The sequence below is a fragment of the Echinops telfairi genome, unplaced genomic scaffold (genome assembly GCF_000313985.2).
Source record: "Echinops telfairi isolate 266 unplaced genomic scaffold, ASM31398v2 ScPeMD7_9;HRSCAF=40, whole genome shotgun sequence".
NCBI classification, from domain to species: domain Eukaryota; kingdom Metazoa; phylum Chordata; class Mammalia; order Afrosoricida; family Tenrecidae; genus Echinops; species Echinops telfairi.
Window position 1 is genome coordinate 80,712,734 of NW_022103906.1, and position 25,091 is coordinate 80,737,824.

The window sequence follows — 25,091 nt, forward strand, 5'->3', positions numbered from 1 at the left end:
CATTATAATTCATGTATTTCTTTGTTACATGTTAATGTCAATAGAAGTTAAATTCAAATATTTACCGGGACTGTTTATGCTGATAAACGAGGGGGTACCCTCTGCCCAGCTCAGAACACAGAATTTCCTTTTCAAAGCTATGTATTTAGATTTTCAAAAATCATTTTATTAGGGGCTCATACAACTCATCACAATCCATAGATACATCAATTGTTAAAGCACATTTGTACATTTATTGCCCTCATCATTCTCAAAACATTTGCTCTCCACCTAAGCCCCTGGCATCAGCTCCTCATTTTTCCCCTCCCTCATGAGCCCTTGATAATTTATAAATTTTTATTTTGTCATATCTTGCCCTGTCCGACGTCTCCCTTCACCCACTTTTCTGTTGTCCGTTCCCCAGGGAGGAGGTCACATGTAGATCCTTGTAATTGGTTCCCCCTTTCCAACCCACCCTCCTTCTTCCCTCCCAGTATCGCCACTCTCACCATTGGTCCTGAAGAGATCATCCGTCCTGGATTCCCTGTGTTTCCAGTTCCTATCTGTACCAGTGTACATCCTCTGGTCTAGCCAGATTTGTAAGGTAGAATTGGGATCATGACAGTAGGGAGGGGGCTCGGAGGCGGGGTCAGGGAGGAAGCATTTAGGAACTAGAGGAAAGTTGTATGTTTCATCCTTGCTACACTGTACCCTGACTGGCCCGTCTCCTCCCCGACACCCTTCTGTAAGGGGATGTCCAGTGGCCTACAAACATCTTCTTTAAATGGTACTCCCATTCACTCATTTTTCATGCAAGAAGTTAGAGCTTCTTCTTAAGCCTCGCCCCCACACTGACTGTGTGAAGCTGGGCCATATAGAAGCTTCCAGTGTGTTTCAGAGTGGTTGCATTCCTTTCCTGCCACACGGCAGTTCCCGATCCTTTCTCACAGGTCACAGTGGGGGGAAAGGTAAAAAAGAGCCTCTGATTGTGTTTCTTGGTTTTATTAGTGAACCATCCCTTCCATCAAGTCTCCTAATAACAGGCAGAGTGATTTTTTTAAAGTTGTTTGTTAGAATTATTTTATTTTCCTTGCCCTTCTACTCCAGCCCCCTACCATCTTACTTCTTTTCTACTCATTGCTCTTTGGATATAATCTAAAATCCTTTTCATATGGTCTGGTTCTAGTTTCCCTCTTACTTAGCGTGTTCTAGCCACACATGTCTTCTATCTTTTTTGTGAAATTCCCAAACTCTCTTTTAATCTCACATAGTGTTTCCTGAGGCTGCGTTGGTATTTCCCCCACTATTTCAGTGACTCCTCCAATGTATGTTTTAAATCTCAATGTATTAAATGGCATATCTTCTTCAGAGAGCCCTTTCCAGGTTTGGCCCCCACCTCAATACTCTACCTCACAAAACCTCACTGTCATTGAGTCAATTCTAACTCCTAGCTACATTATAGGACAGAGTAGAATTGCCCCTGTGGGTTTCTGAGACTAAATCTTCATGGGAGTAGAAAGCCTCATTTTCTTCCTGAAGAGCAGTTGGTAGGTTTGAACCTCCAGCCTATGATTAGCAACCCCATACATAGCCCACTCACTATGCCACCAGAGCTTTCAATATCCTGTAGGTTTTCGTAGTCAACATTTGGTTTCCAAAAAAATTTAATGAAGTTATATTTCTTTTGAGGCTTGCTTGAAAGGCTTAGTACGTTGATATTCTTAAAAGTGCAATTTTTAGAAAATTACCAACTTGATTGAGGAGATTGTTGTTTTCTAGCCCATCATTAATGAACATTAATGAAATATGTTTTGCAATGACATATTTAAATGTTTGTGTCCTTTTATTTTACGGGATGTTCTTTGTGAACATTGTCTCATGTAGTTGTAATTAATGTATACCGTCTTTTTTTAACAGACAAGATAATTAGGCACAGGGCTTGTACTCTGAAGGACACTGCACATGCTATCATTGCAGCGGAATTAGATCCTGAATTTAATAAACTCTGTGAAGAAATTAAGGAAGCAAGAATAAAAAGAGGTAAGTTTCAGATATGAACTTGCACTTGAAACCTACTCTATTGATATCAGATCAAGAACCATTGAATGGTGTTTCTTAAGGTTGTTGGTATTATGACAATAACATATATGGAGAAGGATTTTGAGGTACAACCTCAGTTTCTGTTACTCATATGCACCATGAATCCCTAGGTGGTGCAGCTGATTAAGCACCTGATTAGTAGAAAGGTTGGTGGTTGAAATCCCCCAGAGGTCTTGAGGGACAGTTATACTCTATATGAGTAAGTGGTCTGGCCCGAGTCATTATCAACTTTACGGCAAATCACAGCAGCTCTTTCTGTGAAAATTTTAAGGCAGTGCAAATGACAGAGGCAAAGTATTTCTTAGTGAAATATCTGTTGCAAGAATATATTTAAACATTTCGTTATACTTTAAACTTTCATATCTGATGGGTTTTAAATTTTCATTAAAACCTGATACTTTAAAAATAAGTTTTTAGGAGTACTGATTTCCTCCCCCATTAAAATTTTAGTTGCAATTTTGTTACTATAAACACACAATTAGCAAATGTGGCTTGTTCATTCAATTTGTATCTCTACCCTTGAGGAATTCTCACTTCAGTAGGACCAAGTGAAATGACAAACCAAGTACCATACATACCGAGGCACAGCGAGGACACCTGATGGGACCTGTTTTCACTGGCATTTGGAGCGTCCATATAGAGTATTGTCCCTGGTGGATGAGGGAAAGAGTGGCAACGACAGGGATAGAGGAAGCAGAAACAATAGTGTATTTAAGGATAAGTCAAAAAAGTATTACTATAAAATAGAATTCTTTGATAGCAAAAATATAAAAGTGTACTGTTTCTTCACCACCTCCTCTTAGGTCTGTACACGTCTGGAGGTGGTGTTTCTGTCCCTCTAACCCATTCCTGAAAAATGTTGCGCTCTTTGAGCAGCACTGTGTCAAAATGTCAGTGTGGGCATGCTCAAGGAACTTATATTGTGTTCCATTGAAGTGTTCTTTGTGTTTGGCCAACAAAAAGAAGTGAAGGGTTCAGTTCTGGGCTGTTGGATGGATGGAGTAAGGTTTCCCAACTAAATTCTTAAAGGACAGCAATTACTTCCCTTGAAGAAGGAGCAGCAGGTGCGTTGTTGTGTTAGGAAAAAAATCATAGGCACAATTTTCTTGTCCTTTTTCTCACCAATGCAGTTTTTAATTTTCTCAAAACTACTTCATAATAAGCCCCATGATCGTCCTGTCCTATGAGAAGATCTATCATGATAGCCATTTTGGAATCCCCAAAAGTAATCTTCCTAACCTTCTGAGTTAGCTTCCCTTTATTAAATTTAACTAGTCCAACAGGTCCCCTAGGAAGCCGGTGCGTTTTCTTTTGAAGGCACCTTAAAAAGATTAAGAGAAGTGTATAAGAGGGTACCCCTCAAACTGGAAAAAAGTTCCCCTGGGTGGAGCTTTTGTCGTACACAGCTCCCACTCACCTGCAACCCCCTCTAAGTGAGCATCAAGCAACTCACTCTGAGTAGTGCACCCAGTGGCCTTGCCTGGGAAGGTTCTCTGGTCACAGTGAATTTTTTCAAGCAGTTTGGCTCGAATCTTGTTTTTTTGTGATGGCTGATTTAAGAGAACAGCATGCCGTTTAGGAAAATGCGGCACAAACTGTTGTGATGGTTGAACACAGCTTTACAAGTACAGCACAATGGGAAACACTCAAGTATACAAGTGGTTTTCTCATTTCAAAAAAGGTGAAATGTTGATTGATGACAAGCCTCATTCTGGACGTCCATCAATTTCCCGAATGGATAAAAATATTGACTCATAGTGCATTTGGAATTTAATTCCACCAGGTTAATCAAGCTTTCTATTTAGAAGTTCTGGAGATTATGTACCAGGGTGCAACAGAAAGTCCTGATTTGTGGCAAATGGAGGACTGGTTTTGCCACCATGACAATGTACCTGCTCATGCTGCTATCTCAGTGCCAGATTTTGCAAAAAACAGCATACCTCTCTTACCCTATGCACCTTAATCAGCTGACCTCGCTCCATGTGAGTTTTGTTTCTGTGTATGAAGAGGGATGTGAAAGGACAGCAACTTGATGACCTAGAACAGGTGAAGAAAAAAACGAGGCAGGTGCTGTGAGCCATCCAAACAGATGAATTTGAAAAATAGTTCCAAGAATGGAGTCACAGATTTGACAAATGTATCGAGTGCCATGGAGAGTACTTAGAAGGTGATAAGGTTGTTTTATGAAAAAAATTTGAATGCATACTTTGAAAAAAAATGAATAATTCTGGCTTTTTTGGGGTGCCCCCTCATATTACTGACCAAATTTGTCTCCACTGGTTGCAGACATGTTTAGACATGTTTTGTTTGGAATAACTGTGCCTGTATGGAACCTAGTAGCAGGACTTAGACTTTCCCTCAGGTTAAAGGCTGAAAGGTGTGAATGAGCAGAGAATGGTTGGAGATAAGACTCGAGGTGAGCTGGGCTAGGACCTCCATCCAGATTATGGAGAAGCTTTTCTTCTCCATCCTGCAGGCGGGCTATCGTGACCATCTGCTGGTCCTCATAGCACGTGACGTTTTCTTGTGTGTTGGTCTCTCTCTGTGTTTGTGTCTTTTTCTCTTTTGTCTTTTGAATGCCTTGATCATGGTTCTACTTGAATCCTTAAGACCCTGTCTTGCACTCACTCACTCACTTTCATTCACCTACTCACTCACTCTCTCTCTCTCTCTCTCTCTAAAATTCATTCACACTCACTCACTCACTCACTCACTCTCACTCACTCACTCACTCTCTCACTCACTCACTCACTCATTCTAAGAAAGAAAAAAAAAGACCCCGTCTTATATAACAGGTTCCCAATAAATATCTGAGTGATATACCAAGGACCTGGGATGTTATTCTGTAGGTCAGTGTGTTCCAAAATGTGAGTGCCTACTACATCGGTGTCAAAACCAAACCAATCGACTCACCAACAGTGAATCGATTATAACTTAGAGTGACTCTATAGGACAGAGTAGAATTGTCCCTGTGGGTTTCCAACCCTGTTAAGTCTTTACAGGAGTAGAAAGTCTCATTTTTCTCCCAGGGAGCAGCTGGTGGCTTTGAACTGCGGACCTTGCAAATGCCTAACCCATTATGCTACCAGGGCTCCCACATCAGTGTAGACCTAGAAATTAGATTCTCTGAGCATAATAAGGCCAGGGAATCTCCATTTACCCAAATGCTTAGGTGGTTTTTTTGTGTACACTGAAGTGTGAGGCCCACTCCTGTAGTTAGTAGGAGCCACTGAAGGACTCTTAAGAAGTGGACTGAATTGGTCCCCTTGCTTTGGCAGCCAGGCTGGGAGATAAAAGTCTGGTTAATATGCCAACTTGGGAAACAATTTGGCAGTTCCTGAAAAATTAAACATTTACCAGCAATTCCATTCTTTAGAACCTAAGAGAAATAAAACATGTACCCACTTGAATGTTAATAGCAGTAACCTTAAACAGACTGGCAATAACCCAAATGTCTATCAGTATAAACAAAAGATAGTATGCCACATGATGGTATATTAAAAAGAACAATGCATTGATAAGCGCTACAATAAAGACTAGCTGAAAAAAATATGCTAAGTGAGAGAAGCCTTCATAAGACCACATATTTGATCATTCTGTTTACTGGAAATGGCCAGAAGAGGCAGATCTGGAGACGGAATAGATTGGTGCTTTCTGCAAGCTTGAGATGAGTCTCCTGGAGGCAGCAGATCGATGGGTTATGTTTCCTCAGCCAGTCTGTTAGCCTCTGCCTTTTGATGCCTGAGTTCAGGCCATTGATATTCAGTGTTAATATATCCATCTGTGGACTCTGTGATGTCATCTTGTTAGATTGGTGCTTTCCTGAACAGTGTTCTAAAGTAACTGATGTGATGATTGCACACCGCTGTTAGCTCAGAAAGCACAAACCGTCATTTAGATGGGTGGTTTTCATGTTACGTAAACTATTAACTGTACCTCGATAAAATTGCTGAGGGGAACATCACTGTAGTAGTCTCGGGTTTTAATGAGTGAGGTGGGACTGGAGAAAGGGAGAATGAATTGAACTGGAGGGTTGAGGGGCCATTGTGACGAAGGAAAAGTCCAAATTGCCTGCCAGATTCCCGATTGAATGAGTAGATAATATTTTTTTTTAAAGAAAGATGAAGTACTAACTTGAATATGATCTAGTGTTAGGATATCCAATTGGAAGTATCAAGTAAACAATTGGATACATGGGTGAGATGTTTGGGCTAAAGATGTCGATAGAGGAGTGATTATAGAAACTGTTGGTATAATGATACTCTGTGGGAGAATGTGCAGTTGTGTAGAGTAAGAAAGAGAGAGAGCCCTCAGAAAAACAAGCATCTATAGTTAAGAAACCGAAGATCAGTCCAGGAAAACCAACCCCCTGCAGTACGGTGGGGCAGGCAACTAGGATGCAGGTCACTGGAACACCTACTCACAAGAAGATGGCAAGAATCATCACTTTGTCACATTATATAGCTTGTTGTCCCACGGTCATGGTGATGTGAAAATCTTCCCTTTGAGAATGAAAATGAGTAAACATAGGCCATTATTGAGGATTAAATGTAAACAGGTCCTGCCCAATTGTTTTATGGTTTTATATCTAGCTTCTTTCCATTTCAAAACAAAAGACACTATTTTTCCATCAGAAATGCAAACTGTTCAAGTAGAATTAATGACTTTAAAACTCAGTTCTGTATTTTAGACTTTTTTTTTTAACCTTGTTGGTTTATGTAGCTAGGAATATTTCAATAGGTATTGCTTATCTTCTGCTTGCAGGCTTATCGGTAACAGCAGAACAAATAAATCCTCATGGTAGCGGAGCTCGGAAGACAGAAACTAGAGCTGAGGAGGCATTTCGGCACAAACAGAGAACTCTCATGGACGCCGGGCACCACTCTGCAAGTCAACGTGCCTGTGAGTATGCAGGCCCTGTTGTCGAGGCCGGGCTTCGGGGAGTCTGCAGGTTCGCTCAGAACTGACTCGACAGAGCGCAGCCCCGCTGCTCGCCCAGCACGCTTCTCATCTCTTCTTTGCAGACGTGACTCGGGAATATATGTATTTCTGTAGTCCCCATGCCATATTTTATCCAGCCCTGCTGTAAACTGAAAAGAGACCTGGTGACACAGTCGTTACTTGTTGGGCTGTGAACCTTAAGGACAGCAGTTACAAACCACTAGCTGCTTTGTGGGAGAAGGACGAGGCTTTCTACTTCCATGAAGAGTTAACTGTCAGGGCAGTTCTATCTATCTCTAGGCTCGCTGAACGTTCGCGTTGACTGCATAGCAATGAGGGTTGTTAACGAACCAGGTGTGAATATCTTCAGCTCCTCCCTGCTGCTTTTATGCTACACAGGGTGTTTTCTTGACGGATGGTGGAAATTGGCAGCTCCTGTGAGAATGGTTGATTTTGCCATAGGAGGTGGATTTTTCTGAGTGAATAATTTATGTTCAAATTTTAAAATCTGCCCTCCCCTCTTTTTATGTCTGGTTTTGTTCAGGCAAGATGTATTTAAATGAGGGGCCAGCTCAGTGTTCTATGCTTTCTTCTTTTTTCCCCTCATTTATGGTGATCTATAAAATGTCTAAAAGAAAATGCTAACAAACACAGATCTTTCTAATATAATCTTTCTGTTTAACTGATGGTAGCTTTCCTTGGAAGAAAGCCTGCTGCTCTTTGGTACGCAAGTGATGTATTGCTCCAACTGTCAATAAAGCTGCCCTGAATATGTCTGTTCACCCGTGGCATTGGATTTGAATAAGTGAGCCATACTCCCTCTCTTTGTAACTTGCCCTCTTTCTGATAAGTGGCATTCATATGTGAGAAAGTGTTAAGGGCTTACTGGAATATTTGCTTTATTAAAACTATTTGTCCTAGAAACCTAAGGGGAGAACAAAACCAGGTTTAAGGTCCCAGATAGACACTTTGAATAAGTTTCTACTCAACCCTTGGTGAACCACACCATGAAGTAAGCACAAGAATGACCTTAATTGCAGACCTTACAGGGAACATGGGCCACACCAGAAGTACTCAACGTGGAAACCCAAATGAATGAACCAGGCTCTACCTCAAAGCTACCTGTAGCCCTTGGACTTAGGGCCGAAGGTCCCTGATGGGAGAGAAAGCAAAAGATGGCTGCCCAAGACTGTGGAAAGGATGGCCATTGGACCTTGGGTGGGACCTCTGGCTTAGTGGCCGTCCACTGAAAGGGGACCTAGATCTACCATATATTTAGTACCTCAATGCTCCCCTTGTAGTAATATGACAGATATTAATCTGATAGGCCAGGGTCTGCCCTTGTAAGAATGATACAGTAAATTTTCCTTTAGCACCAACCCCCATGCTCAGTGCAAATGAAACTCAACCAATTAAGAAGTCTATCTGTACAAAGCAACATCTTGTGGATTGTAGCTCGCAGTTGGCCTGTACTCGCATAAAGTCAGATCAACAGTACTTTAAACTCTCTGACATTGGATATACTAAAACTATTTGTCCCACTTGTTAAAAGGAGCTCAGCTTGTTAAGATTAAAAGAACTTGTTTAATGTGAGCACTTGTTAAGTGCTCAGCTGCTAATGGAAGGATTGGTGGTTCAACACCCACCAACTGCTTTGCAGGAGAAAGTTACAGCAGTTGCTTCTGTAGAGATTCCAGCCTTGGAAACCGTATGGGACACGTCTACTCTCCCTGCCTCACAGTGCTGCTGCTGGGAGTCAGAATTGACCGATGGGGAGGAGTTTGACTGCTTCTACAGCAGAACATGATCTGGATTAGGCCACATGGTACTAATTTAAACCTTGGAGCCTTTTTTTTTTTTTTTTTTTGCAGGCGTGGCATCTGATGCAAATATGTACTGAATATTGGCTTTAAGCAGTTTAAATTTATTTAAATATTAAACAAGTTCTTTTAATCTACAAATGTGAGTTTGTTCTCTGTTACCAGTAGGTGGCATGTGTGACACATTAATTGTCTGTTTTACATTAGTTTACCTAAAGTATGAATCTAGATCTCCCAAAGGGAGAGTTACGTTCTTGGGGCTTAATTTTAGAGAAAAGCTCAGTGATGCCATAAAAATTGACTCTCAAGATTCTGTCCTTAAATGGGCTTTTCACACAGAGCACTTCTGAAAAAGGAAGTAGTATATTAAAGGTTAGTTCCACAAATTGTACACTCCAACCACATGCCAGATGCTATGGAGATAGCTCAGTGAATAAAAAAAAGCTAATATCATTGCTCTCCTGGCGTTTATATGACCAATTTCTGTTATTTTACCCCAATTATATTAACTATTAGCAATAATACTGTAGTAAGAGAGGGAAATCCAGTTCTACCTCCCAAAGAAAAAGAACATTTTCCCTGTTACTAGCCAGAATGGAAACATTCAATGATATCTTGCTTTGAAGGGTTGCTGGTCCGGCCCCATGTACCACATGTAGAGTCATTGATCTGCCTCTTCCTGAACAAAGCCCAGCCCCCTTTTGTTCTAGTGTGGCCTGATGTGGTAAAGAGAGAAAAAGCCATCCCTCACCTTCATGGTTGGAGAGTAAGGGAGACTGCAGTTTTAGGAGTAACTTGTCAGGCAGTAGAATCCTAACAGCTCTACCTTTTAGAGAGAGAGCAAGGTGAACATTTTTCTTTCATCTTTAGTATGGACTAGATTCATGTTTTATATATTTAGTGGAATGCTTATGAATGCTCATCTCCCAACTCTTCCCACCAGCTTTTTTTTTAATTAAAAAAATTTTTTTAAGTTAATCATTTTATTGGGGCTCCTACAATTCATCACAATACATAGATCAATTGTGTAAAGCACTCCTATACATTTGTTGCCCTCATCATTCCCAAAATTCGCTTTCCTCTTGGGTTCCCGGAATCAGCTCATTTTCCTTTTTCCCTCCCCCCTCCCCCATGAACCCTTAATAGTTTATAAATTATTATTATATCTTATCTTACACTGCCCGGTGTCTCCCTTCACCCACCCCTCTGCTGCCCATCCCCCAGAGAGGAGGTTATATATAGATCCCTGTGATCGATTCCCCCTTTCTACACCCCCCCCTCCCCTTCCCTCCTGGTATCGCCACTGTCACCCCTGGTCCTGAGGGGTTCATCTGTCCTAGATTCCCTGCGTTTCCAGGTCCCATCTGTACCACTGTGCATCCTCTGGTCTAACCAGGTTTGCAAGTCAGAATTGGGGTCATGGTAGTTGGGGGGAGGAAGTGTTTAATAACTAGAGGATGGTTGTGGGTTTCATTATTGCTATACCGAACCCTAAGTGACTCATCTCCTCCCCACTACCCCTCTGCAATGTATGTCCCGTTGTCTAGAGATGGGCATTGGATCACGTGCCACCCTCATTGACAATGATATGATTTTTACTCCCCGCCTTTGGTGTTTGAAGCCTGGTCCCTTCGGCCCTTCATGATCACACATGTTGGTGTGCTGCTTCCATGTGGGCTTTGTTGCTTCTGGGCTAGATGGCCGCTTGTCTTCCCTTGGTATCTCCTTGCTCTGCTTCCCTGCTGCTCCATTGCACGCCCCCAGTGTTTTGCCTCAGTGTGGTGGGGTCAGCTCTGTCGCCCATCCCACACTGTGTCTCCGGTGCTGTCCCGTGCAGGGCCATGAGTCAGTTCAGGATGTCGCATCTCGCTGTGGGGGCCGCTATATGGTCCTCTCTGTACACTGGGCCCTCTGAGCTGGGCTATCGTCCTCTGAGCTTGGTGGGCCCAGTTGTGCTCCGCTCCTTTCCCCCTCCTTCCTTTGCTTCAGCTTCCTTCTGGGTGTGGTGTGGTAGGTCAGTTCCTGTCTCACACCAGACGATCTATTTCCATTTTCTGTGGTGCTCCCTTCCATGGTGGAGGTCGGGCTAATTCTGGTTAGGGCCAGCGTATGGTCCAGTCTCTTTGTGGATTCCTCCGCGTGTTACGTTGCTCTTCTGGTTTGGCGTGTCCTGATGGGGTCTGTATGCCCGTTCCAGTTCTGTGGGGACACAACCAATACTCTTCCCCTGAGTGGGCCAGTGCCGTGACCACCACCCCCATCATCAACTCAGTTTCTCCCCACCCTGCTTCTCCCTCCACTTGTCCCCCTTCTCCTTCTTTATGTTTGACTCTCATGTACCTCCCTAGGTCCCACCAGCTTTTAAACAGTAAACTCATGCGGAAATTTTCTTTTCTATGTTAGAAGCTCTGATACTGTAAATTCTTTAAAAAATATAAATGAATAAGGGGGGAATGAAACGATGGTTCCATTGATATCATAATTTTGAAAGGAAAATGTATTTCAATCCAGATTGATTTAGTCGCTTGAAGTTTGGAATTGATTTTAGAAACCTTTAAGAGGTAGATGAAATTTCCCCATTTTTTATAAATACTTTGATGGATTTAAAGATGAAAGAATCAAAGAAGTATTTAAACATTATACGCTTGATAGATTACAAATTTCTATTAGGCAGGTGTGAGTATAACAAACAAGTATGGTCATAAAATCATATTCCCCTTTGTATGGTACATAAAGAAATATCAGAGGAAATTAATAGCGTGGTTATTTTAAAACACCAATTTTAAACTATGACCTGAGGACTCTGTCCTTGGCGCTCTCCTGTTTACACAGTGAACTCCAGGAGACCCGGAACGTGCTTTCGGAGCCCGACAGGTTTCCACCTGTGCGAGCTGCCTTCTTACCACTTTCCTGTTGCCCTTTTGTGGAAGAGTGCTAAGTTTTCCTTCTCGGACAGATTTCCACTTTAGACAGACTCCGGCTTTTGCAGGTTTTACTGTGTTTTAAAAAATGCTTTTGTGTGGGGAGCTTCTCGGTTTTGAAACCATGCATTGTCTCTTTTCCGTCAAGTCAGGCTTGAATACCTATTACTCTTCTTCCAAAGTCTGTGTAAAGATTATTTTCACTATCTGATGTAAACGAAAGGATCCTTGTTGGTACAGTGGTAAATGTGGCCAGCTCCTCACGGAAGGATCAGTGATTTGAATGCACCAGCGACTCCATCAGAGAAAGAAGTGGCGGTCTGCTTCCTTACAGAGTACAACCTTTGCAACCCACCGGGCTGTTGTACTCTGCCTTAAAGGGTTAGACACTGGAAGTGAGAGGGCTGCAGCTCAAGTGGTTTCCTTTCATATCTATGAGTAAATAGTTCCTACCACTTTAGTAGGGCTCCCTTTTTGCTTAACTGACTGGATTTTTATTTTCAGTGGTTTGTTGTTATTGCTATCTTGATTTAAAGAAGACTTAATTTTCTCACATATGCCCAAATAATGTGGTCATTCCCTAACTGTGTGTATTATATGCTTGACCCCTGGATGCTGGGAACTAGCAACAGCTGGGGAAAAATCAGACTCTATGGTAATAAGTAGTATTACTGAGTGAACTCATCTAAAACCTTCACATTGTTTTGATTCTGACTCGCAGTGACCCTCAAGGACAGGATAGAGTTGCTTCTTTAGGTGTCCGAGACTGAACTCTTTATGGGAGTAGAAAACCTCATCTTTCTCCCACAAACTCATAAATAAATTTTTTAAAAGGACAAAAGAAATTTTTTCATTCTACAAAGTCTTTCCCTGATTTCATGGCTTTTCCAGCTGTAAATTGTGAGGATTAATCAGCCTAGATGTCGAAGGCAAAGTACCATATATACTCAAGTGTAAGCTGAGTTTTTCAACACATTTTTAATGAAAATTTTGTGGTAAAATTAGGTGCCTTGGCTGATGTTTGGGTTGGCTTATACTACTCGACTACCTATGGTAGTTTTTGTTTGTGTGTGTTATTACATCAATATGGGCTTACTTTCTTTTAGCTCCCACCTAACAAACCTTTGTAAACCACCTATTGTATACTCAGTTCTATACATCTTTTTCTTCTTCTTCTCCCCCCATGTAAAACAGTTCGGGTTCGGAGAAAATCAAGGAGGCGGTCACAGTGGGGTAAAGGAATTATTAAGAAAAGAAAAGTCAACAGTTTGAAAAAAGATGAAGAGGATACCAAATTTGCAGATTATGAGAACCATGCAGAAGACAGGAAATTGCTAGAGAATGGTGGAGAGTTTGAGGTAAGCACTGACTGCCATGAGGAAAATGGAGAAGAGACTGGAGACTTATCCATGACCAATGATGAGTCGTCATGTGACATCATGGACATGGACCAGGGACAGAGGCTCAACAACGGAGCAGGCACGAAAGAGAACTTTGCCTCCACGGAAGAGAGTTCAAACGAATCCCTGCTCGTGCACAGCAGCGGTTCTCTAAACCCAGAACAGCCCTCTAGGAAAGAGCCTTTCCCTAAAGGAAGCTGTCTGAACGGTGAGGCCTCCACGGACAGTTTGGATGGGCTTCCTGTTCTGGAGTGTCAGAATGGTAAAGCTGAAGGCGTTTCTTCCTGTGATAGTGGAGAGAAATGTAGCTCCGAACAAAAGACCCCACTGGAGGACCATTCAAAAGAAAAACCAGACACTTCCCACGAAAATCCCGGAGACGATCCTGAGAAACTAGAGGCACTGGAATGTAGCGATTCCAGGAAGTTAGAGCCGGGCTCTGCTGTGGAGGCCAAGGATGCAGAAATGGATAAAGAAGGTAGTGCCCATAAATATACATATTAATAATAAAGAGATTTATATATGTCATCTTCTGTGAAGGCGTGAGCTCCAGAATTATTGTAATGCCACGGATTATTATTGTATGTTTTATTCTTTTTACTAGCAGTGATCGATGAGTAATTATATCCCCTTGAGAATCTGTTAAAAGTTCTCACCCTTTTTTTCCTGGAAAAGTGTGCACATTAAGAATGCATTTTGCAGAAAGCTTCAGGGTAGTGGGAGTCTAGAATGCATTGCTCTCCCACCTCCTGCCTGATTGTCACCCTTGTTCTACAGGATTTATGACTAAATGCTGAGTAAATCCATAGGTTTTAAGAAGGTGGAATTTTAGAAGGCTTTATCAAGGTGAGGTGAAATAGGCAGAGAAGGCTTGGATGTTAATAGCAGTATAATTTATAAGGAAGAGTTATATCAACCTAGATTAAATTACCACATCTGTTCATTATAATCATGCCATTTTGAGCTAGTCACGTATTTGACACCCCACCCCCACCCCCATGTCGAAGAATGATGTTGTTGGGATTAAATAAATCATGTATATTAATGTGCCTCTTATGGTCCCAGGAACATACTAAGGTATATCCATTCCAGGCACATGATGTTAGTTGCACCTGAGGGTCCCTGATCTAAGAGGCCCCTTGGTTTTGTAAGGAAAGAAGCAGAGTTCTCCTTGTCAAACTTAGCTTGTCCTCACAGAATCAGCACCATGCCACCCCTTCACTTCCTGTGGCTCTGGGATCCTGTCAAGAAGCCACAGACACGAGGAGCCGTGGGCTTCTGCTTCCTCTTTGTTTGTCCTTATTGTTGTTACTGCTGAAATTAATCTGGAATGAGTTGGAGATCCTTCGTGATCCATATGCATTTCTTACCAGGATCACTGTGTGATCTGAGAAATGTTTCCTGCCCTCTAGACTGTGTGGGGCCCATGGTTGGGGTTTGGACTTGGTGGGAGGGGTTTTGCTGCCAGTTTTCTTTTTGAGCCCACTAGCAGAATTAAGAAGAAGCAAAGTTTTATTCCAAATCTTAGAATTAATTCTTTTAAGGAATAAAGAAAGAGATTTACAGCCCAGCAGTGCTACTTGCGGAGTATTTTTTCCTCATTATCTCAATATTTAATAATAGAAAATAGTTTTAAGAGCAGTATTTATTCTGGGTTGTAATTTAGTCCAAATTTTAAAGCTAGCGTTAAGTAGAGAAGGGCGCAGAGTGGGAGAAGGGGAGACATTTAAGGTGTTAAAGAGGTAAAATGGATATGAGGGAAGGAGTCTGTTTCATGCTCTTTGGCTGTAAGATTTCAGTTAGCTTGCCAAAATATTTAAATTAATATTGTGCTAACCGGTGACGCAGGAGCATTAAGATCACTTGTCGTGTAAAAAGCTTTACTTGAAGTTTTAACTTGGAATTGTCAGAGGAGCATTCCCAGTGCCCTGGTTCCGATCTGAGTTCTCGGGCCTAAAGAAGTCCGTAGCTGTAATCACAGGAGCAAACTAGTCTTAACAAAGTCACTAGCATCTATTTGTTGAATTTTAAAAGTCCACATGCTGTAAAGACTGCCTGAAATGCAACATTTTCCCTTTGTATCAGTGTAGCATATATTTTTAAAGGCAGCATTTTGCTTCTTGAGTTGTGTATCTACAGACTAGCTCATACTGCTGAGAAGGAGGAAGACTTGGGAGGGAGAGGACTGGTGTAGGGAGGAGGAGGCTTCTCTCTAGTGTCCCTGGCATGGCTCAGCGCCTATCTGTGGTTCTGAAACCACCCAGCCTGTCACTGTGCTCCTTCCCCTCAGCCTCCTCTCTGAAGCGCACAGGGCTTAGGGGCCACGAGGACTGTCCCCTCAAAATGTCTGGTGGTGAAAGTGTGCTCACTCTCCTCAACATGCCTATGCTCTCCGAGTGCCTGCTGTCCCCCAGACCTTAGGAAGAGAGTCATTCACTTTCACTGATTCACTGGAAGGCAAGAAAGACAGCACACTAGCCTTACTATACCTATCTAATGAGTTGTGAAAAGTCCAGCTCAATCTCTAGGAGAATGTTAGGCCCTGTAGCAGAACAAAGAAAAAGAGGTGGCTTCAGGCATGCTGCGGGGAATCTTCTAGATGGGGGCAGAGGTGTAGGCGAGCGGACTCCACGTTGTGTCAGTGTCTGCTTTTCTACATTGCTACCTTTTTAAATTCTGAACGCTCCCAACCTTTAACTGATGCCTCTCATAAAGAGAGCGAGGCTGTTTACTGTCAAATAGAGATCATTGTAATCTTGATTATGCTGAATCGAACTTGATACTTGGTCAGTGGACCGCCTTTGTGACCCAACTTAAATTTGTTTTAGGTGCAAGTATTTCTTGCTTGTTTCATGATAAAAATTTCTTCCCTGGTTTTTGAAATATTGATAGTGGTCTTTTCTTTCTTACTCATTATTTGTATTTGTATTTTTATATTATTATTTTATCCTTACCACTTTATTTTGTTTTTTATTGTTTCTGCTAGGTTTTCCAGTTTGTGGAGCATGGAAGGAGTAGATGCATAGATATAATAAACCATGCAAGGGTTTATAGGAGATGTGTAGGAGTGGGGGTGGGAAATAGGGAGGGTGAGGGGATATGGGGAGCACTGTATGCAGGAAGGAGGAGGGGGCACTAGAACTGATTGTGATTACACAACTCATTTTAAAAGCGATTTAACCATGAAAAAAAAAGTTCTAACATTGATTGTGTAATGATTGTACAATTCCTTCTTGATATGATTGAGCCATTGAGTTGTATGATATGAAAATTTTATGCCAATAAAACTGTAAAAAGAACCCCAAAAACCAGAGAGGCTGGTTTATATGTCAGTACTTAAAGATGAAAATTGCCTTTATCTTTCTTTTAGTGAAAATATTTATCAGATGAGATTCTAGTATGCCTTGGCTTTCATGGCTGTGGTTTTGTTCTCATTAATTTGCATTACTTTCTTAACCACCACCCCCACCAATTAAAGAAAACATATGGCCCTTCCTCATTCCTTTAACAATTTGTAGTCAGTAGAACATAAATATAGTTGTTTATGCCTGATTTTTCTTAACTTTTACTTGCTATTGATTATTTTTCTTCCCTTACCCCAAATTGTAGGTGCTTCTAAAGTAAAGAAATATCGTAAGTTAATTTTAGAACAGGCAAAACCAACAAGCCTGGAACTGGTTCCAGAAGAGCCTTCTGAGCCTGTGCCCCCTCTTATAGTTGATCGCGAGAGGTTGAAGGTAAGCCTAGTGATTCCCAATCCAGTTTAAAATGAGTGGAAAGAGATTTGAATATGTCTGAAGGCAGTTGAATGAAACTAGTTTTAAAATCTTGCTGCAACCTAGACTAGAAATGCCTCAGAGCTTCTACTAAAAGGGTTTTGTGGCATTTGAGGGGGCGAGGGAATGGTCTGGGACTTAGTAAACGAAGTTCTACCTTCTTCTGAACTCAGGCATCACCGCTAGGTCATGGCCTTATGAATGCCGATTACATAGCCATTTCAAAAATAGGGTTTTAGTTTGACATTGAAGTAAAACTTGTTTTCTTCTATTTTTCTTAGAGCTTGCTTGATTTATTGGTAGATAAAAGCAGCCATCTGACAGTTGACCAGCTGGAGCGATTGTATTCTCTTCTTAGCCAGTGCATCTACCGTCATCGGAAAGACTATGACAAATCACAACTTGTAGAGGTAAGTTGTTCATTCTGGTCTTCAGAATAAGCAAGTATGTGCTTTCATTACCCCAAGGAAAGAGAAAGAAGAAAAAATAATGCTCTGAAGATTTAGATGAGAAGAATCATTAAGCATTATGTCAGAAAAATAAAGCCTTTTACCTGGGATTTTTTAGTATGCCAAACCACAGAAATTCACGGTGGCCATGGTTGGCACATATACAGGCTCACCCCTCCAAACAACCAGTTGCCATTGAGATGATTCAGACTCATGGATACCCCAAGTGTGTCTGTGTAGAACCGTGTGCCCTAAGGTTTTCCGTGGCTGCTTTTTCAGGTGTAGATCCCTAGGGCTTTTTCCTGAGGCTCCTAAGGGTAGTCTTGAACCTGAAATCTTTCTGTTAATAGCTGAGCACATTAACCCCTGCATCACCCCTGGGACTTGATACACTCAGAATAGTGAGCCACATTCCTCTTCACCTTGCTCATTAGTGACACCGCCGGCTGAGTGTATCTCTTGGTCCTATTGCAGGTGGCAGGGCCTCGCAGTCCTGTCCACTGTTCCCAGGGCAGCCATTGCTGCTCAGAGGAATCCGCGCAGGCATTTGCTTCACCATGAATGGTTAGAAGAGAGCTTAAATATATCTGACTCCAGTTGATCTGGTTCTGCAAAATACCCATATCAAGAGGTGGTTGTCCTTTTGCTTAGACTCTGTAGATGCAGACCGTTTCCTTTGTAGACAGATCTGCACCATAAGAAAGGGTTCCCTTATAGATTTAATGAGCGTGGTACTAGGGGCCTTCAAAGAGTTCATGGAATTTATATCATTAGTCCCACTTCTGTGTTTCATGGTCATCGAAGCAAATATAATCCCTTGTCTACCCACTAAACGGCTAAGTGACTAAATTAGACTCTTTTTGGTTCACTTGTTAGTTTATTTGATTGTTCATCTATTAATATCTGTTGGGTATCTTCAGTGCCAGATCCTGCCCATGGCATTTAGAGCACCCCTCCCCCACCAAAAAAAAATAAATGAAAAAAAGCAAAATCCTGTTCTCAAGGAACATTTCTAGTGTGTTAAGATTTATATGTATGTGATGATTTTGTTGTGCTTAATAAGAATTATTGGACTTGAAATAAAGGAAGAGTAAGTTTCCTGTAGTCACATTTTTACAGATTACACTTTTATTAAGCCATTTTGTCATTGTATACATGTAAATTACAGAAAGCACAAACAGAGGAAACTAGTCAGTACTAACTAATCTCTTGGATTATCTTTCATCCTTTAAAAATATCTAGATGTTCATAATACATGTATAAAAAAGACAAACTCGTTGCCATCAAGTTGATGCCAACTCATAGCGACCCCACAGGACACGGTAGAACCGCTCCTTGAGCTTCCAAGACTGTCACTCTTGATGGGAGTGGAAAGCCCGTCTTTTCTGTCCCGTGGAGCAGCTGACCTTGCGGATGGCAGCCTAGGGCTTCTTAGTGCTGTCGGTGTGACTGTTTAAGGAGGTGGTGTGTTCTGACTTCTGTTTAGCAGACGCAATTTGAGTCATTGTGTAGGACACTTTGATGAGAGGCTAGTCTGCTAGGCTGCTAGTTCTGTGGAAACGTCTCTCTTTTTGAAGATGTCTCAGCAAATTCAAAATGAGTTCAGGTAGGGTTCTTTACATTCTTACATTCTGGAACCTGTTCAGGTGATTGAGTTTTCATGAGTTTGAATGGGTTGAATACTCTGCCACAGTGAACTATCTCTCCGTGTGAGACTTGGAAATCTCATGTACTGGGGCCCAGGTGATGAGAGGAAGTCAGTCAATAGCAGAATCAGCAATGCTAGGCTTTCCTGGTGGTGATAATGGCAGCAACTCATCCTGACTGCTTCCACCCTGCCCTGCCTGCTGAGCTCTGGTTGGAGTGGGTAGAAATGGGAGGAGAGTGCCCTTCTACTTTTTAACGTACACCTCCTTACTCTGAAGGCTTTTATCTTGCTCTGGGGGCCTCAGTGAATGCCCTGAGACCCATGGTCCCCCAGCTGGGCAGTGCTGGCTTTCTGGCGATGTCACCCTCACAGTCACCCCCTCCTTGGAGGCAGCCAGCTGTCCTCACCCCAAAACCTTCCGTCCTTCCTCTTCTTGCTGGGCACTCGTGTCTCCAGCTTGTTCCCCAAGCGGTGAGTTGGGGCCCAGTTCAGGGCAGAGCCAAGAGGGGCCACATGCCCACCAGAGGTAAGGCTGCCTGTATTTAATTCCTGACCCAGTCCACCACCTGTTAGCAGGCACAAATGGTTTCTCCACTTTACCTCAGTATTCTATAAATGAGGCTCATAATAAAATATAAATTTCTTAACAGTATATGGCAGAGTAAATACTCAGTGAGTGTTATCATCATCATCATCCTCCTCCTCATTAATCTAAATTTAAAATGAAGGCACTTTAAAGTGTTCAGGGCAGACATAGAGTATCTGTGGTAATGTAATCAGGAACATATTCAAAAGTTGAACTTCTCTCGCAGGTTCTTCAGAATGTCAAACTAGAATGAGCTTTGCCTCGTGAGGGGTACTTTTGTCTCTCCCTGCCAGATGACATGTGTCGGGCTTGTTTTCTTCCCTCTAGGTGATGGAAAGAACAGTTCACACGTTTGAGACATTCCTATGAACTTCTCAAGACGAGTGGTTAACCCTCTCCATTCTGCTCCTGACCGAGCAGTCTTCTGAGCCATTCAAGCCCCAATCGCACCAATGGTGTGCAGAGCCTTGGTCTGCAGTGTGCTCGCTCACTCGTTCTTTCTCTCTGTTGAATTTGGTGCTATCGTCTCAGGTACCTGAAACCAACCAGCCTACAAGAACCAAACAGAACTTCAGAACTATGTTGTATTTTCCACAAACAAAAAATACAACCCCACAGCTTGGAGATTTTGGTGCTACAGAAATTGCTTTCGAGTCTGCTCCTCTCCTTGTGCGCCCTCCTCTGGAGACGTCCGTCTGAGGGTGCAGAGCAGCAAACAAGGAACCGGACGGGGCAGTTCTAACTGTGGAATCGTTGAAACAGTGGGCGACCTGTTTGTTTTTCGTTTCTCTTCCTCTTCTTTCTTTCTACCCCTTTTGTCATATTTGTTTTCTTGCTCTCTGGGTAATGGACTGAAACCTGTTTTAGAGTTGGCTATGGTATATTCTGGTGGGAAACTGAAGTAACTGGATGAAATTAGACTAGGCTCTTTAGAACTGCCTTCAATGTGCCTTTTTATACATTTGAGAAAGATAAGGCTAAACAGATGGAATGGGCTTGTTTGTAGCAAATGACAGCGTGTTTTCTGGGGACATGATCTTGAAACGTTTTGATATTCTGTGTCATGAAGGGGCAGCCAATATTTTGGTATAAAATGCCTGCCTTGCTCTCAGAAGTCAACCAAGACCCTCAGTAAGCCACACAATATACTAAGATGGTATGTTTTCCTTTGTGGCCTATGAGGGAGCTTCAAAAAAGTTCATGGAAAGACAGATTTTTAAAATAATGGAATTTATCCACACACTTTTTTTAAGCCTCCTTGTATTTCTCGTTGAGAATTAAAACCATACGAGTAACAAATAATACACACTCCACAAAATAGCTCACATGTTTTTTAATCTTACTGATAATGATGACCAGAACAGACATTGATACCGGCCATCCTTTGTTCTGTTGGGGGCAGTTTTGTAGTTGTTGATGTTTGGGTTCCCAGAGAAGAATGAATTTCACATAGAGCAAATCATCATAGTTTTATTTTGTTTTAAAGCCAGGACTTACCAAGTGGAAAGAAAAGAGAGGAATTTGTCAGAATGTTCATGAAGTTCATTTTGTGTACGTCAAATTGCAAGAGAACTCTGGTATAGTCCTTGAATCACAGTATTAATGTCTACACCCCTTCCCTTAATCTTAACCTTCCCAACTGTGCAGTGAGTGGGGCCCATTTTGGATCTTGTTGAGTGATTTCTATGAATTGTATCTACCTAAAATTAATTATGGGTTACTGGTTTTTACAAAAAAAAAACTTGCTTTCTACAAATTTGGAGACACAATCTAGGCAGTTGCAAAGAGACAAAGGGAGTGCAGTAACAAGTAACATTTTTATAATCAGATGATTTTTAAACAAACAAAAAATAGTAGAAAATTTTGCCGAGCATGGGCTTGATAGCTTCATTCATTATAACCATTAGCTGCAGCTGTGTCTTCTCACTATGCAACACATGTCGTTTGGGTTTTAATGAGAGCCAGTGGTCGGGGACTGCTGCAGAGATGCTGAGTTACCTCCGCTTGTGTCTTTGTTACCACCAGTGCTCACAGAGCCCTGTAAGCACTCGCCACCGCTTACCGCTGAAGCTGAGGTGCTCGTCACCTGCTCTCGGCTGTTTGCAGTGTGCTGGATGCTGGTGCAGAAAACACTTGGGCCTTAGGCTACTGCAGTAATCCTAAGTGCTTCTTTGCATTTGCTTTTACATTTTACACCTTCTAATTCTAGCCTGATTTTTAAAAATGCCTCGTTTTTTTTCTATCTCATCAATGAAGTTTCTCAGTATCCAGTTAGTCACGTAACTCAAGATGCTATCCTTATAGACACACTGTATTTTTAAGTAGGCAAGTGCGATTAATGAACCATTTAAAGGGGAGGTGATTTGAAACCTCCAATTTGATTATTGGGAGGATTTTCATGGTTTCTTTAATATTTATTACCACCATACCAGTTCTAACTATTTTACTGTCTGATACATTAGCATTTTGTATTTTGATGGAAATTGTTACAGAATTTAAAGATTTGATGAAATAAGATGTAGCAGATTTTTTGTAGCAAATTTCTGGTAAAAGGGTTTTTTGCAAGTCTCAGGTTCTTGCTGTACTTTTTTTTTTTTTTAAATATTTATTCCAGCGACTCTAATTCAGAAGGATTCTGTTCAAGTAACAGCAGCACGTGTGAAAGGAAAACGACACACTAAATGTTGTTAGTAGGTTACTAAATCTGTCCAAGTGAATTAAGATTTTAGCCATATGTGAGTTTGACCAAGGAGATTTATTTATTCTCAGCTTTAAAAACGCTTCCAGAAGATCAAGTGTTTTTCTGTTTTTAAATCTAAGCTTCATGCAGACGGAGAGATAGGAGGCAACCTCAGTATGACAGGAGCTGCCACTTCGAACAGGGTAGGTCGACAGAGAACACAGTCTTGTGCCAAGGAGAGAGAAGTGAGCTGAACTGTACCACCTCCTCCGGCTCCCTTTCCCCCCAGAAGAAACACACGACACCAGTTGCACGTCCTCTGCAGACATCTGGTGGTCTGTAGTTTCCAGCAGTTTATGAAATTCCCCGGGTAGACTCAATCCTGCCTGCCTTTCTGTACGTTCTTAGTTTTTGCTATGTAGAATTGGCAAAAGTATGTACAAATTGACCTCCATTCTTATTTCCTATTGTGAGCATTATAAACGTTTAAGCTCCTGTGTAAAACTTGGCTCTCAGATCAGTAAGCTGTGCCACAGCACAGCACAGCCATGGTGACTGCTCAGCCGTGGGGACCGTGGGACCTGTTCTGAAGAGGATGGAACCGCACTAGGGTTGAAATGGATGGCTGTGGAGTTAATTGTGTTCATGAACTTGAATCTCACCTGTGATTAAATTTTTTTCTTTTAACATCCTTTCATGACTTGATTTTTCTCATAATGCCAGTGTATTTGTAGGGTTACTGGATTTTAATTTTAAGGAGTGGGTGGTCATTTCTGATCTTTTTTTTTTGATATTAAGTCGGTTCGGCTAGGGTGCTATCCAGTAGCTAACTTCAGTGTCAGGTCCCGTAGCTGAATGCCATTGTTGTTATAATTTGTGATCACCATGTAAGCTTGAATTTGGGCTTGTATCTTGTACATTCAGTTATTCAGGCTTTGGGAGTCCTGTTCGGTTTCAGTTATGTGTGTCTACTTTGTAGATTAAGTAGACTTCATCAACTATGGTCTATTTGGATTTGTAGCTTAATTTAGAATTGTGTCAAATTGATATTTTGCATTTTGACTTCATTTTACATTAGTTTGAAGTAAATTATTTAATTTTTAAAATCTGGAATTTTGAACATTTACTGTAATTTGTAATATAACTGCTGTGAAATACTTGAATAAAGCTGACAAGAAAAGTGTCTCTTTCTCTTTTTGAGCTTACGGTTAATGCGACAAATGACATGCTTCTTCACTAGCTGAATCCAGCCGGTCTACACGTGGGCATGCTGAAGTTTATTCAGCACCTAAAGAACCTTGTTTCGTGTTCCCTTTAGATATTAAGTAGCTCTGAGTGTTCACCTAAAGCAGCGGTTCTCAACCTTCCGCAGGCCGCGACCCTTTAATACAGTTACCCAGGTTGTGGTGACACCCTCCCCCCCTCAAACCGTAAAATTATTTTAGTTGCTACTTCATAACTGTCATTTTGCTACTGTTATGAATCAGGCGACCTCTGTGAAAGGGTCGTTTGACCCCCAAAAGGGCCATGACCCACAGGTTAAAGCTTTTCTGTTCAGAAAATGCGGGCTTCATCTCAAATGAAGACTGTCTAAAGACTTGTGTAGAAGCAAACGGATTACTTCTTAAAAGTAGTTTTTCTAATTGGAAGGCTGTGCTACATTACCAGGTAATGCATTCCATTTATTTCATAGTGCGTCCCTCCATGAGTTGTTGCCAGCACGCTTTGAATAGGACAAAGGGTTGAAGCATCGCAGATTTCATTCCAGTTTTTTGAGGGACTTTCTTCAGGTGAAGAGGCTGCGGCTGCTGTCCGCAAAGTGCTGACATCTTATTTGCCCTTTGCTTCCGTCTGGCTTTTCTAGCATCTGGGATCTAGTTGACCAAGACTTTATTCTTGGTTTATTGTGACCCTTCCCACGACATTGTTTTACTCCATTCACGCCAGTCGCCCTGGAGTGGTGTCATCATCACTTGTTGAAGTCTTGTTCGCTCCTGTGTCAGAGCTGGCCTGAGAGTCTTAGATCCTCCCTTCCCGGAATTTGCTGTGCTTTGTACTGCATGACACCCTAAATTACTAATGTTTCTCAAAACGTAGTTAATTTATCCACTCAGCAAATGTTCTTGGAGTGCCTGCTTGGGGTTGAGCCTAAATTGAAATAGCGTGCTTGGTAATAAACTATTTTTTATTGTGGAGTTTTTTTCTGCCAATTCTCCAGCTTAAGTTGTGTGTGTGTGAAGGAGGATACAAATCATTATTCTCTGTAGTCATTTAAAACTGTGCTGGAGCTCTCAGTGTCTCTGCTATCCTGAGCGTGGTGTTGCTCCGACTTCACCATGTCGTCTCATAAGACTTTTAGGATCAAGAGATACCTGGCCAAGAAACAGAAACAGAATCGGCCCATTCCCCAATGGATTCGAATGAAAACCGGTAATAAAATCAGGTACAACTCCAAGAGAAGACATTGGAGAAGAACCAAGCTGGGTCTGTAAGGAGCCCCCTGAGGGATGGCACGCGTGACCGCATTTTCCCAGTCTCAAATCATGTTGTGTTGCATTAAGACTTTGTCCCCATCTGATCAAATGAACTTTTATTGGCAAATCTGATTTATTCCTTATTTTTTTTGCTTCATCAAGTCTAACAATAAATAATGTAAGGCTGTTGGTTTGGAAAAACAACAACAAACTATGCTGGAATCATAGTGCAGAGACTTATTTAATACCGTGTGACTTGATTGATGTGGAAAGCTGAAATTTACCTAAATATATATATATATATATATATATATATA

General features: G+C 41.7%; 1 protein-coding gene across 1 annotated transcript in view; it reads left to right on the plus strand.

Annotated features, from left to right (window-relative positions):
* ATAD2B (ATPase family AAA domain containing 2B) overlaps positions 1 to 23,483 on the plus strand; it is a 173,536-nt gene extending 150,053 nt beyond the window's left edge. The window contains exons 23-28 of the mRNA XM_004696060.3: positions 1,897 to 2,019; positions 6,844 to 6,981; positions 12,956 to 13,639; positions 16,771 to 16,898; positions 17,219 to 17,347; positions 19,948 to 23,483. Of these exons, the coding sequence (XP_004696117.1) occupies positions 1,897 to 2,019; positions 6,844 to 6,981; positions 12,956 to 13,639; positions 16,771 to 16,898; positions 17,219 to 17,347; positions 19,948 to 19,989 (1,244 nt within the window). The 3' untranslated portion in view covers positions 19,990 to 23,483. The remainder of the gene's footprint in view (positions 1 to 1,896; positions 2,020 to 6,843; positions 6,982 to 12,955; positions 13,640 to 16,770; positions 16,899 to 17,218; positions 17,348 to 19,947) is intronic.
* Positions 23,484 to 25,091: the final 1,608 nt, after the last annotated feature.